This window comes from Phocoena sinus, chromosome 8 (assembly GCF_008692025.1).
Source record: "Phocoena sinus isolate mPhoSin1 chromosome 8, mPhoSin1.pri, whole genome shotgun sequence".
Taxonomy (NCBI): domain Eukaryota; kingdom Metazoa; phylum Chordata; class Mammalia; order Artiodactyla; family Phocoenidae; genus Phocoena; species Phocoena sinus.
This window is the reverse complement of record NC_045770.1, coordinates 29,948,884-29,964,261: the sequence shown is the minus strand read 5'-3', so window position 1 is coordinate 29,964,261 and position 15,378 is coordinate 29,948,884. Positions and strand designations below refer to the sequence as shown.

Sequence of the window (15,378 nt, the reverse complement as noted above, 5' to 3'; positions counted from 1 at the left end):
ACCCGCGCCCCCTGCATCGGCAGGCGGACTCTCAACCACTGCGCCACCAGGGAAGCCCCTCCTTTGCACTTTTTAAAACGTTTTTTCTCTTTAGTTTCTGATTCTAAATGCAGAAGAATGGATTGTGTATTAAGAATGATCATGGGACTTTTGTTTGAGTATATTATAAATAGTTTTATTCCCTTTCTTTTATCAAGCATAAGATTATTGTAGTAAAGTATTATCGATATCCTAATTTTTCAGAATTTGATCTGAGGAGGTTTCTTTGTACTGAAAGTGAACAGTTAATTTGGAAAAGTGAAGGCCTACCATCAGATGACCTTTCCATAGAAAATGCTCTTGTTATCTTGCAGGTAATTAATCTACTTTAATCTTCTCATTAGAAATGTTTTTCTTTGAAGCTTGCTCCATGAACTACCTTCTTCAAATCCTTAGGCTTTCATAGTTAGTCTTAGTTAAGTAAAAGTAAAAAATATTTTGCTAATAAAAATCCATTTGTGATTCAGGTAGCATCTCTAAAATTTTCAGTGTAATTTATTTTTTACCTTAATACAAAAGTATAAGTAAAAATGGTATCATTTTGATGGCAAAATATTTTAAATTGAACTTCCTGATAATAATAGAAATGTTTTAGGGATACTTGATTCATTTGGTTATATAGTTCTTTCATCTAGAGTATATTTTAAAAATAAAAATTTTATACTTTTATTTCATTTTGTTTTACAAAGTTATGGAAAGTGAAGATGGATAAATTTTGGGTTATAAGTTAAAGATAACCATGTGTATATTTTGGAAAATTGTTCTTTTACATAGTATATGTTTCCAAAAAGTAATTATTTAAAGTTGAAACAATTATACCTTAATTAGCAGTGAGTGTGAAAACCAAATTCAAAATCTTGTATACAAGCAAATCATTTCTTTGTATGAAGTTTGATTTTTTTTACCATTACTTTAGTTTACCTTTCTGATACAGGATTTGGAAGATAACATTTCTCCCTTGAAAATATGTTTTGTTTTTTCTGTTCTTTTTATCTCAACAGTTTATACTCTATATTACCAGTGTTTTCTTTCCTCTCTACAACCCTTCTCTCTGTCCACACACCATTTCTTTATCCCATAACTCCACATCTCAAAGAAAATATAAACATTAAATGCTTCTCCTTAGGCAGTGTAAGCTATATTATTATATGATTCATATTGTGAGTATGAATTGTGGTCCCTGTTCATTCCTGGATAATTTATTCTGTTTGATTTGACCTGTTAATCAGCTGACTATGCTTTGACTCTATACATTGGTGTCTTACTAGCATAGAAGTCATTGAACAAAGATTACACAATTTTGCCTTCTTTTAATTTGATTTGGCATAAACTTTAATTTATTTTTTAAACATTTTTATCATTATTTTTCACACTAGAATTACAAATCTGGAACTCTAAATGTGTATGTAAATAAATTCATTACAACCTAGTACTTTTTATCATATTTGTTATTCCTTTCCCAAGGTTTCATAGTCACTCCTTTTTTCAGTACTCCAAGAAAGCAATTGTTTGCAGATTAAAAAAAAAATACTAGTTAAAGAATTTTTCTTTTTTATTCCCTAACAAATCAGAGGCTTTTAGAAAAAATATATCACAATAATTTTTATTTTTTACTGATAATAGTAATTGAAAATATTTACTTTCGTATTCTGAATTAAATTGTCTTTCATGATGAATTTGGGGGATATTGTCTTTGAAATTAATTTTAATGACAAGCTTAGTTTACTCTGTATTTAATATTGCCAAGTTTCTTACAGACACACATGCATTTATATGACAAAACAAAACCATTTGGACAAACTTGTTAGAGTAATTAGTCATTTTGTTGAAATAAATTTTCCATTATGGTTAACATTTTATCTTAATTCTAAGGTGGACTAGATTTAGAATAAACTGTTGTAGTTGCGTGTGTGGTTGGATACAACAAGTCTATAACATCTACTCATTAACATTACCATGTGATATGAAGTTAGATGTCTAAATATGTACAAACTGGGTTTCTGGGTCTTCCCTGAGAAAAAAATGACTAGGTGTGATGAATTAAATGTATTTTGGATTCAGAGATATAGCATGTCTCCTCATTAACTACAATAAAGCTTTTCAGAGATTCAGTGCGGGATTTCCCAGATTCAAGGGCTATAGTCGCTCAATCCTTTATTGGTGCTAAGGATAGCCTTTTATGTCCAAAATTATTCCTTGTCTTACAACAAAAGATGCTTGGAATTCTCATATTTGGTTTAAGCTAACTGTTGAAGCATATGTGTTATCTGGGTGAGGAAATAGTCAAATAATTATCTGCCACAGAAAGCTCATATGACCTATGTCCTTGAAGAGCAGGGGAAAATCTTGGCCATGATGTCCTGGATTGCTTGGACTATGATTTACACCTGTTCTCCTGATGTGATTATTAATAATTTTTTCTTTACTCTCAAACGTGTCCTTGTTTGGAAGATAATTGTATGATCTTTGTAATATTGTGGAACTCAGGGGATAAATGGAGAGTATGAGACACTATGGAGAGGTGTGAGTGAAAGCATCCAGAAAGAAGATGGAAAAATATGATTAATTTAAATTTCACAGTGTTGTAAATTTTTCTTGTGAAGATATAGTACTAGGTACTTTTTTTTATTGTTTATGGACAGTTCAGTGTCAAATTAGTTTTCTTTATACCACTCAATTTCTGAGATTTTTTTTTCCCTTCCTGCCATTTAGTGTATGCTGAGGAAATGCAAACTAATTTGCTATTAGTCTAAAGAATATAAAATTGTAAAGGTAAATTGCATAGGGAAAACATTTTTTTCATTAAATCCCAAATGCATAACAATAATCAACACTTACATGTACTTACTATGTTTTTCATATATTATTATTTAAGAATTAATACAAGTAAAGCACTTAAACTCTTAACTCATTTAATTTTCAAATCAACTCTATTTAGTAGGTACATGTATTATCCCTTTTTGTAGATAAGGAAGTTGAGATACAAAAGGATTAAATTTCTTGTTCAGGGTCACAGAGCTGTCAAGAGGTAGAGAGCCAAGATTCAAACACTGCCATCTAGGCAGTCTATGCTGTAAGGCTGCCTCTCAAAGATATGTGTGTTTCTGTATATGTTTTAACTTATTTATTTTATGTTATTCCTGTTAATATAATTCTCCTTATCAAAAGATGAGCTTTAGTTTTATTTACAAAATGTTTCTACTCTTATCCCACTTGTGGTTATTAAAAATAAAATAAAATAATAGAGTTTTATAGATGTTTTAAAAATAGTCTTTTTCTTATTGGATGAAAGTCAAAAAGTGCAAACTTCCAGTTATAAGATAAATAAGCACTAGGGATGTTATGTACAACATGATAAATATAATTAACAATGCTATATGTTATATATGAAAGTTGCTTAGAGAGCAAATCCTAAGAATTCTCATGACAAGGAAAAAAAAATTTTTTTCTATTTCTCTAATTTTGTACATGTATGAGATGATGGATGTTCCCTAAACTTACTGTGATAATCATTTCATGATGTATGTAAGTCAGATCATTATGCTATACACCTTAACTTACACAGTGTTGTGTGTCAGTTATATCAGTAAAACTGGAAGAAAAAAAATAATCTCTTTCAAAAATGTCCACTACCTAATCATTTTTTTTTGCCAATAGATATCATGTGTCTCTAGCCTTTGACCTCTGTTTTGAGCTCTATAGTTCTAATTTCCTGTTAGATATTGTTACCTGGAGCTTTGTAGGTAGCTCAAGCTCTGTCTTTAATCATTTTTTAAAAAAACTTTTAGTCAAGAATCTTTTAGTGGCCAACTTTAGTACTTTTTTTTTTTTTCTTAAAAAAAGCAACTTATGCTTTTAAATAACTGAGGTGTTCAAAAGATTGGGACTAGCTTCAGGATTCGAATGGTGTTACCAGGACATCTCTCTCTCTCTCTCCATCTTAAGAGATGGATTTATTCTTGGATAGGTTCTTTCTACCCTGTGTTAAGGATAAACATTGGCGACTCCAGGTTTACCATTATCACAATTTATGTTCTCAGACTAAAGATATCTCTTCCTTTCCTTTCCAGTATTTGTTACTTCCCCAGAAAGATTCTGATTGGTTAGTTTGGGTCACCTGCTCATCCCTTGTGTGCAGTGCTAGATGATTGATAATCCCATGAGAAATGCATTGAGTGGGGTATGCATGCTAGGCAGAGGTAGCTATGTACTTTAATAATTGTTTCTCTTCCTCACCCACTCCTTATAACCTGCTTCTCTTTTATTTCCTAACACTGGAGATGTCACAGTCTTGGTCCAGTAATGCAAACTGCAAATCTGCAACTCATTCTTACTATGTCTCTTTACTTTTACATTCAGTTAGTTATTCAGCAAGTCTTGTCAAATCTACTTCTCAAATGTGTCATGAATTCATTCTCTTCTAACCACATCTACTGCCAGTGGCTTCACTTAGGCCTTCATCATGTTGTACCTGGATAAATACATTATTATAGCAGTTGGTCCCCTGCCCCTGGATCAGTTCCTTTATTTTGGAGTGATCCTCCTAAAATGTTAATCTGATCATCACAGTTCCTTGATTAATATATTTCAGTGACTACCCATTACCTGCAGTATAAAAATTTCATTATCCTTAAACATGGCATAAAATGCTCTTCATGATCAGAAAGACCTCTGATTACTCCTGCCATTTTATATGCATCATGTTTGTCTATACTTTTTATTCCAACTATGCCAAACTACTGGTAGTTCTCCATATACTCCCAGCTTTTCATTCTTCTCTCAATCAGGCTGTTGTTTTGGCCTAATTTGCTTTTTTTACTTCTTTGCCTGGCCAAGTCCTATTTTTTTTGACCTAGTTTGACTTGAATTGCTTCCTAGCAGCTTCTCCTAACTCTGCCTGTGATCCACCTATAGAATTTTGTGTCCTTTTTGATTGAAAAAATTTTTGTTTTTTTGCTTATTAGGTGTGTGGCCAATGAAGGTAAGGGAATGTATCTTATTAATTTTTGTATCTCTCGTGTTGTCTTAATATAATCATTATTCAACATATGGTAGATGAATGAATAGCATGAGTGAATGAAAGCTCACTATTTTTAGATCTACTATAATTTGTTAAATGTAGAATTTTACCACATTTAATCATGGAACACAGACCTAAAATATACCTCAGAGGTCTTCTCTAAATCTCTGGAGAAGTATAAATAAGATGAACACAAACTTGTAAGTATTCTTTTTTTTTTTTTTTTTTTTTGCGGTACGTGGGCCTCTCACTGTTGTGGCCTCTCCCATTGCGGAGCACAGGCTCCGGACGCGCAGGCTCAGCGGCCATGGCTCATGGGCCTAGCCGCTCCGCGGCATGTGGGATCTTCCCGGACCGGGGCACGAACCTGTGTCCCCTGCATCGGCAGGCAGACTCTCAAACACTGCGCCACCAGCGAAGCCCTTCTTTGAAATTCTTAAGCATATTTTCTATGGTAAAAGCATGATTTTTTGAAACATTATCTTATTCTCTTTTTAACTGCATCAGATCATTGGTTTGAAATCATGGGTAAGAACTTTTTTAAAATTTAAAATAATTATTTTTGTGGTTAGGCAAAATCTAGTTTACTTGTGGAATGTTTGCTATTGAATGCTAGCATAAAATGAGATCTAAAACCTAGGTGTAATACTTTGGTAATACTTAAGAAGCTATTTACTAGCCATATTATTTTGCTATTTCTGGATGCCTCCAGAAATAGATACTGGGGGAAGATCATACAGTGGGATAACGCTGTGGAGCTGTGGTGGGAGTGGCCCACTCTGGGTGCAGGTAAAAAGAGGCCACATTGTCTAGAGAGAGTTTTAAAACAATAATAAAGCTGTTTTAAAGTCAGTCAGCTCTTTATGTGCTGGCAATTTTAAACAGCATTTCTGATAAAATGCTGTTAATCCCCAGGGCATGTGATTCCCACCATCCCTCTCCCTCTTGGTATGCCACTAAGATAACATCCATGTTCTTATTAGATCTACCCCAGTTCTAAGTCTTCACTTCACTGTGACTTTCATGTGTTATTTTATCCCTATAGCACACAACTGCATTACATTTTTCAAATAAATGTGAAAATTTAAGAAAAATAAGGTCAGCTGTTATTTAAATCTAATTTGCTAGGTAACAATGACTATTAGATGGTTTAAAATTTATCATATTTTTAAAAATATATTTACATATATTTAAATTGATCAGATGTATAAATGTATAATTGGCTTCCTTTAATTTGCTAAGTGGCATTGTATGTATCGGGCACAATGCCAGGTTTCTAATTTTCTGTTTCAGAGTTGAATTAGTGCAAGACGTTCTGTAATGAGTTTAGTTCCTAGTTTGTTAGATCTTAACCTATCATCTTATGTAATTTTCTCTTCTAGGATACTCCTTTTGTAATATTAACTATGTAGTACTTTAGAGAAATTAGTCTTAAAATATAAATAATTTTATTGCTAATTATTTCAGCGATACTTTTATGATTAGCTCATACTTCTCTTGTAAGGCCTCTATGGTTGATTCAACCAAAGAATATCTAAAGTTAGGGAATGACTTGGCTGTGTATTTTAAAACCAAAAAGAGAGGTACAAATGGCATCAACTTAGGACTAGAACTCCTGCTTACTGTTTTGTTAATATACATTTTCTGTATTATTGTGTAGTAAATAAGACTATATTCACTTTACTGTGGTTAAATTTAATTACCTAGTATTAATTACTGGTAAAATTGATTAATGTAACCTCTGGTGCCGCTAAAAACTGTACCCTTATTTCCTCATTGTAGTTGTATATTTGTGTTCTCTAAAGCCTGAGAGAAAAACTCACTCATTAATTGATTAATAATTTTTAGGAAATTATTTTCATTTAATGAAAGCCTATAATCTTTTTTTTTTTTAATTAGAGTCGAATTTGCCCGTTTCTGGTAGACCCTTCTTCCCAAGCTACAGAATGGTTAAAGACACATTTGAAAGGCTCACGTTTGGAAGTTATTAACCAGCAGGTGTGTATTACTTATAATTTAGATACCAACTAGTAATGGTATCTTGTGGTGAAAAGAACTATAATCAGAAAACATAGATTCAAAACTGAGTCTTATAACTTACCTGGTATGGGTCCTGGGAAGGAAATGTAGCTTTCTTAGCTTTAGTCTTCTAATTTGTAAAAAGGAATAATATTTGTTTGATTGCTTCTATATGCAAGGTGTTGATCTAAACCCTGGGAATTTATAAGTGAGTAGTTCCTGCCCTCATGGAGATGAAAATTAAGTAATTACTTACACTAAACAAATAAGCATTTACACTAAATTATGATTAAAGACAAGTATAGGATGCTATAGAAGTAAGTTACTTAGTTTGGAGAATTAGGAAAACCTCCTTGACTTTTTAATTTCCTGTTCCTGTAACTCATCAATGATCATCTTTGTTGTGTACAAAGATTTGACAGTTGGTCAATGAAATGTAACCATCGTGTTTTGTGTAGTGACTTTTCACTGTCATGTTTATCTCACCAAAGAAATTATTTTTGGTCAGTTTTTTTTTTTTGGGGGGGAAGGCCTAGTGTATGATTAATTTTTGTAGATATGCTTCAGGTGCTTGAAAAATTAACTCTTTAAAATGTTCTTCACTTACAAAATGGGGATATCTAACTCACTTGTGTTTAAGAATAATTGTAATTTATTTATATAATATATAAAATATTTAATGCCACTTATGGTTGTAGTAGGAGATCTTAATAATTATTATCCAAATATTTAAATTTTTTTAAACCACAGTTGGAGGCTTAGAGTGGAATTTAAAATGACTCTTTACCTAGCCGGAAAGCCTAAAAATTCTTGAATGGTTATAGAATTTTATCTAAAGGTTCTTTTTACAGTAATTAGAACTATCACATCAAGATAAGTTTACTAGAATTCATCATCTTGTCTTTCTTCTTCCATTCAATGTGATATTGAATACAACCAAAGTAGTTGTTTTCTTTTTTTTTTTTTTCTGTGGTACGCGGGCCTCTCACTGTTGTGGCCTCTCCTGTTGCGGAGCACAGGCTCCGGACGCACAGTCTCAGTGGCCATGGCTCACGGGCCCAGCCGCTCCGTGGCATGTGGGATCTTCCTGGACTGGGGCACGAACCCATGTCCCCTGCATCGGCAGGCAGACTCTCAACCACTGCGCCACCAGGGAAGCCCCCAAAGTAGTTTTTATTAATACTTGGATGAGTAACTTATTGCATGTAGAATTTGAAAATTTCTGCATCAATTTGAAATCATAGTAGAAAATTTTAAAAGGTTGTTTTATTGTTAATGTAAAAATCCTTTTTTTTAATATGTCTATTTAAATTATTTATGAATTTATTTGATAATTTATTCAACTAAATTGATTCACCACCAAGTACTTATAACTGGAAAAGCAATCATGAATAATTTGTATTGTTAACATACATATTAATTTTAAAATATTTGTGTTATTGCTGTTAATAGCTTCATTCATTATCTGTAAGGACTTTTGTAACTCTAAGGTAATAAAGGAATTCTTATGTATTCTTATTTATTCTCTTAGGATAGTAACTTTATCACAGCTCTTGAGTTGGCAGTACGTTTTGGGAAAACCCTTATTATACAAGAAATGGATGGTGTAGAACCTGTTCTTTATCCATTATTGAGACGAGATCTGGTTGCTCAAGGTAAATGAATATTTGACAGTTTCCAGAGAGTAGCTACTTTTTAAATCCAAAATAATTAACTTCATTAACTAACTTTGACATTTTTGGTCTTTTCAGTGAATCTAAAGAGAGGGAAACTTTTTGGGGACTGTATTATAGTAATGTCATCAGAATATAATAGTAACCGCAAGTAAAAAACTTAAAGTGCCTTTGTAAAAGAGGCACCATGTTAGGGTCTCCCACACCATTCCCAGGAACAATATTTTACTAGAAAGACTCAAGGGATTCAGCACTCATGGCTTAGATTTATTGCAGGGAAAGGATGCAAAGCAAAGTCAGTAAACAGAAAAGGCACATAGGGTGAAGTCAGGAGTCAAGAACCTAGGTGCAAGCTTCCAAGAGTCTTCTTTCATTGGAGTCACACAGAATGTGCTAATTCCCCCAGGGCTGAGTTGTGACAACACGTATGAAAGTTGTCTACCAAGGAAGCTTATTAGAGACTCAGTGTCCAGAGTTTTTATTGGGGCTTATTATGTAAGCACACTCTGTCTAGCAGGTAGCAAAATTCCAGACTCCCCAAAGGAAGGCAGGTGTTCAGCGTAAACCATATTGTTTGAACAAATAGCTTAAGCACAGTGAGCCACTCTTACCTATTCTGGGAATGGTGAGAACCTTAACAAAATCCAAATTCCCATACAATGGTTATGGCCAACCTTGCAAGCAGGCCTCTCTAAGGATACTGGTCTTAGGACTGTTATGTTACCTCTTTTCTGTGCAGGTACCTAACTCAGACTTTGATATTTGAAAAGTTATGTAAGAGCTTGTTGTGCAAAATGTCATAGACATGTACTTATATATAAGTACATACACTTACTTACACCACACACTTTGCTAGCACCACAAAGTTTAGAAAATTGGAGTTATTGGGGGCAAAGCAGAGAAATAGCAAAGAATGCACTATTTACTGATCACCTGTTATCCCACAAATAGGTATGCTTAGCTTAGCAGTGATTGATATGTTATGGAAAGAACCCTAGTAGTGGGACTGTTGCCTGTGTAACCTGAACTTACTTCCTGGGGTTCAGTCTCTGGTCTCAGTCTGTTCTTTACTGGAGCTAATTCAGATCTGTTGAGCTACATCTTGCTATGCTATCTTAAAGGGGGTGGAAATGAACCTTTAGGATCATCTGGATTTGACTCCCTTTAGTCTGTATGCTGACCCTTGAGCGCTCATTAAATATATCTTGATGAGCTCTTATTGGTATTAGGTTTTAGCCATATCTGCTGCATTTTCTGAGAATGGAGTTTGACAAGGTCCCCTAAAATTGGATCTGGTAAAAAATGATAATATTCTACATCATGATTTGTTCACACGGTGAACCACTATTCCAGATAGTTTTTCAGGGCTGTTTGGGTCAATTTGTTAATTTCTGTTGACTTCATTGAGAAAAAGAGCATTACCTCTGCCCCCACCTTACTTTTTCCACCTTCAATCCAGAGTCGCATGTGTTCACGTCACATCAGTTGAAGTCTGTTATCCCCTTTGAGTATAATTCAGATTGCCCTTTTCTGCAGTTTTGAGTTCCTCATGAATAGCCATTTGTCGTCATACATTTCCTGTGGGGACAGAGGATGGTTGTCCTAGAAAGATGTAAAACAAAGCCTGTGTCCAAGTTCATTTACGTCCCAGTGTTCTTAATCTAAGCAACACGAACTGCCTTTCTACAGTGATGTCAAAACAGGCACAAGTAATAGGAATAGAATGTACTTCTCCTCCTCAAATTTATGCAGTTCAAAAATCCCCTCAAATATGTATTGATCAAAAAGAAGAGCAAGGTACAATTCTTCGTCAAAGTCTCATTGTTTTAAATTTTCTGTTTAAAACAGAAAATTCCAAGGATATCTTTAAAATGTACAGGGCATCTCCTCATAACAAATAATTTTCCAGTACAATTTGTCAGTAGTACTGAGGTTGAGAAACCCTAAGCTAGCTCACCAGTTCTGACCCATGAGTCTCTGTACTGGTATATTTCAGTTATTTTCAGGGTGACATGCTTTATAGCCAAGAGCACTACTTGAAGCCAGTTCATTGTACAGAATATTCCATGCTATAGGTTGCCAAAAGTTTTACCTATGGATAGTGGATGGTTGTAACATTCCATTGGATTTTCTTATCTGTGAGATTTTTTTGTAGACATCTGTAATTCTGTGCATCTGAAAGATATAGGGCTCAAAGACAAGGATTGGTTTACAACTGCTTGGATTACTTCCAGAGTTGGCACTTGCAGCTTTTACAGGAGCTGCCATTCAAACTTAGCCACATGTTTGTTGACCAGATAAATTATTAGGTTGTAGTAAAATCTTCAGGTGTGGAATATGCTGCTTCTAGTAAAGTGAAGAAGGTATTCAGTTGTTGATTTTCTTTCTTTGTATATAGTGGCTATAAAGCCAGCAGTTTATTCTTAATAGGCTGTGGGATATTTCCTTGAGCAATGTTGATTTGATTATTTTTGTGGCCGGGTTTTTTGTTTATCTTCATGTAAGTCCCATTATCTTTAGTTAGTTAAGCTTGAAAGGTTTACAATACAATGTGAGCAATTTTATCAGTGGAGAGCATTACCAAGATGTTACCTATATGATGGAATGTTTGTACTCATATGGCAGTTCACATGGTACTTGGATTTCTCTAATTCAGATGATAATATATCTCTGAAGAGTTTGGACCTGTTAAGGTATACTGCATATAGGAGATGAACTGATTTTCATCTTCTTCCCAGGGGAATATAAAAAAGAAATCATTAATAATCATTAGCAGTGTTCAAGTATCTGCTGTGAGCAAAATATTTTTAATCATTGCTGTGTCAAGCATTGTGGAAGCAGTGGTGGCCACTTCCTGGTTTATGTTTCATGGTCATAATAAACGTTCAAGCAACTTTTATTTTGAAATCCAGACAGATAAAATTGTGTAGCACTCTTGCCTCGTGTAAAAAGAATAACTTTCTTTTTCACTTCCTAGCATGATGCATTTCTTTCAACTATAAGTATTGGCCAGATTTGGGTACACTTTATAGTCAGATCTTGCCTATATCTTTGTCTAATTGTTAAAGAAGTCATCAAGGCATCACAATAAACATAGCCAATTAATATATCTGTACATACAGGTGCTCCAAATCTATTAGATATGTTAACCAAAAAAATCGAAACAAAATATACTCAATCCTGATCCAGGCTCAGAAACCAAAATAATAGCCATGTAAGTTGAGGCTTCCCCTGGAAAGACAATGTGAGACCAAATCTTGTACTTGTGCCTAATCATTCTGTTTCCACAGTTCTCTAAAGTACAGTACAGATTTTGTGCCCAGGAGAAAAATGTAGTCAAAATTAACTCTATCGTAGGTTAACTCCAATGTAAATTAAGACTTTATACAGTTAAGACTGTGTTGGACTTTTATAGTTCTACATGTAATATTTTCTAAGAGTAGTGTAAGGGACTTATGTCCAAGGGTCTTTTTATACAACAAAACATTTATTTTGAAATATTTTTTAAAATGTTATATCAGAATAATGCATTGATGGGTTACACAATCAAATAGTATAGGATGGCAGGAGTGTTCTTTCCCTCCCGTCTTCATGACTAGTCTTACAAGAGAAAATCAGTTACTTCTTAATTTTCACTTTTTACTGAGATACACTTACAATTGTATAGCTTAATGATTTTTACAAATGGAATACACTTCTGTAAGCACCCAGATCAAGGTACAGAACTTTTTCAGCATTCCAAACTCCCTTGTTTACCACTGTCCCCCACAAGGATAACCACATTCCTGCCTTATAGCAGACAAGTTTTACTTGTATTTGTACATTGCATAAATGAGAAAGAAAAAAGCAGCACCTGACTACTATGGGCTGGAAGCTGGCCAAGCTCTACAGCTTGACCATGGTGCTCTCCTGTTGAACATAAACCATTTCACAGAACACCATCAACAGGCAGGTCACTCTGTGACCATAAGCATGTCAGCGCACAAAAACGAGGACACTTCCATGCCACAAGAATAGCTAAACATCCTCTTCTCCCTGCTATTATGAGTGACTTCTGCTTTTTTACCCATATAGCTTAGTCTGACACCTCCTAGATATCAACAAAATTATTGATACAAATCAGAATTGTCTGGTCTTTCTGATAGCATCTATTCCCCAGCAAAACCGTACTTTCTTTGAACCATTCTAAAATCACCCAGTGTTAAGTCCATCTTCTATAAAAAGCATCCCTGAATACCTTTTTACTGAGACAAGGTGCAGTTTCCCATGGTGATCTATCTTTCATTGTAAGTTGCCGGTATACCCGAGCTGAGACCCTTTAAACTGAGTTTATGTTTTAACTAATTAGTTAACTGAATAATTTTTAATTGAAGTATAGTTGATTTACAAAACTATATTAGTTTCAGGTGTACACATAGTGATTAAATGTTTTTATGGATTATACTTTGCTTAAATTTATTAAAAAACAGTGGCTGTATTTCCCTGTGCTGTACAGCAGCGGTCCCCAACCTTTTTGGCACCAGGGACTGGTTTCATGGAAGACAGTTTTTCCACGGATAGGGTGTAGGGGATGGTTCAGGTGGTACCAGTCCGCGGCCCAGGGGTTGGGGACCCCTGTTGTACAGTATATCCTTGTTGCTTATTTATTTTATACATAGTAGTTTGTATCTCTTAATACCATACCCCTGTCTTCCCCTTCTCCCCTTCTCTCTCCCCACTGGTAAGCACTAGTTTGATTTCTGTTAGTCTGTTTGTTTTGTTATATACTTTAACTTCTTTTATTTTTTAGATTCCACATATAAGTGTCAATATAGAGTATTTGTCTTTCTCTGTCTGACTTATTTCACTAAGCATAATGCCCTCTAGGTTCATCCATGTTACTGAAAATTGCAGAATTTCTTTCTTTTTATGTCTGAGTAATATTTCATTGTGTGTATATGTGTGTGTGTATATATTTTCAATATATATTAATACATATATGGTATATACATATATACCACATCTGTTTTATCCATTCATCTACTAATGGACACTTAGATTGCTTCTGTATCTTGGCTATTGTAAATAATGCTGCCATGAACATTGGAGTACATATACTTTTCAAATTAGTGTTTTTGTTTACCTTGGAAGTTTACCCAGCAGTAAAATTGCTGGATCATATGGCAGTTCTATATTTAGTTTTTGGAGTAGCCTCCATACTGTTTTCCACAGTGACTGTACCAATTTACATTCCCACCAATAGTGTACTAGGGTTCCCTTTTCTCTACATCCTCGCCACCATTTGTTATTTGTGGTCTTTTAAATGATATCCATTCTGCCAGATGTGAGATGATAGTTCATTGTGGTTTTGATTGTATTTCTCTGACGATAGCAGCGTTTAGCATTTTTTCATGTGCCTGTGGCCATCTGCATCTCTTCTTTGGAAAATGTCTGTTCAGGTCTCCTGCCCAATTTTTAATTGGGTTGTTTGCTTTTTGATGTTGAGTTATATGAGCTGTTTATATATTTTGGATATTAATCCCTTATTGATCATATCATTTGCAAATATTTTCTCCTGTTCAGTAGGTTGTCTTTTGTTTTGTCAATGGTTTCTTTTGCTGTGTAAAAGCTTTTAGGTTTGATTAGGTCTCATTTGTTTATTTTTGCTTTTTTTCCTTTTGCCTGTGGAGGCAGATCCAAAAAATATTGCTATGACTTATCTAAAAGAGTATTCTGCCTTCTCTTTTAGGAGTTTTATTTTTTCAGATCTTACATTTAATCTGTTTTGAATTTATTTTATATATGGTGTGATAAAATGTCCTAATTTTATTCTTTTACATGTATCTGTCCAGTTTTTCCAGCATCGCTTATTGAAGAGACTGTCTTTCCTCCATGTATATTCTTGACACATTTGTTGTAGATTAATTGACCATAAGTGCATGGGTTTCTTTCTAGGCTCTCTATTTTGTTCCATTGAACTGTATGCCTGATTTTCTGCCAGTATCATGCTACTTTGATTACTTTCTAGTATATTCTGAAGACTGAGAGCATAATACCTCCAGCTTTGTTCTTTTTTCTCAAGATTACTTTAGAAATTTGGGGTCTTTTGTTGTTCCATATAAATTTTAGGATTATTTGTTCTAGTTGTGTGAAAAATGTCATGGGTATTTTTTTTTTAATTTATTTTTGGCTGTGTTGGGTCTTTGTTTCTGTGCGAGGGCTTTCTCTAGTTGCGGCAAGCGGGGGCCACTCTTCATCGCGGTGCGCGGGCCTCTCACTATCGCGTCCTCTCTTGTTGCGGAGCACAGGCTCCAGACGCGCAGGCTCAGTAGTTGTGGCTCTCGGGCCTAGTTGCTCCGTGGCATGTGGGATCTTCCCGGACCAGGGCTTGAACCCGTGTCCCCTGCATTGGCAGGCAGGTTCTCAACCACTGCACCACCAGGGAAGCCCTGCCATGGGTATTTTGATAGAGATTGCATTGAATCTTTAGATTGCTTTGGGTGCTATGGATATTTTAACAATATGAATTCTTCCAATTGAAGACATTGGAATATCATTCCATTTCTTTGTATCAGCTGCAGTTTCCTTCTTAAATGTTTTATAGTTTTCAGAGTAGGATTTTCACGTCCTTGGTTAAGTTTATTCCTC

The 15,378-nt window shown here is 34.5% G+C and overlaps 1 protein-coding gene across 1 annotated transcript in view; it reads left to right on the top strand.

Moving 5' to 3' along the window:
- The window catches only part of DYNC2H1 (dynein cytoplasmic 2 heavy chain 1), a 376,258-nt gene that overhangs the window by 155,086 nt on the left and 205,794 nt on the right, over window positions 1-15,378 (top strand). The window contains 3 exon segments of the mRNA XM_032639512.1: window positions 244-353; window positions 6,959-7,057; window positions 8,610-8,733. Of these exon segments, the coding sequence (XP_032495403.1) occupies window positions 244-353; window positions 6,959-7,057; window positions 8,610-8,733 (333 nt within the window).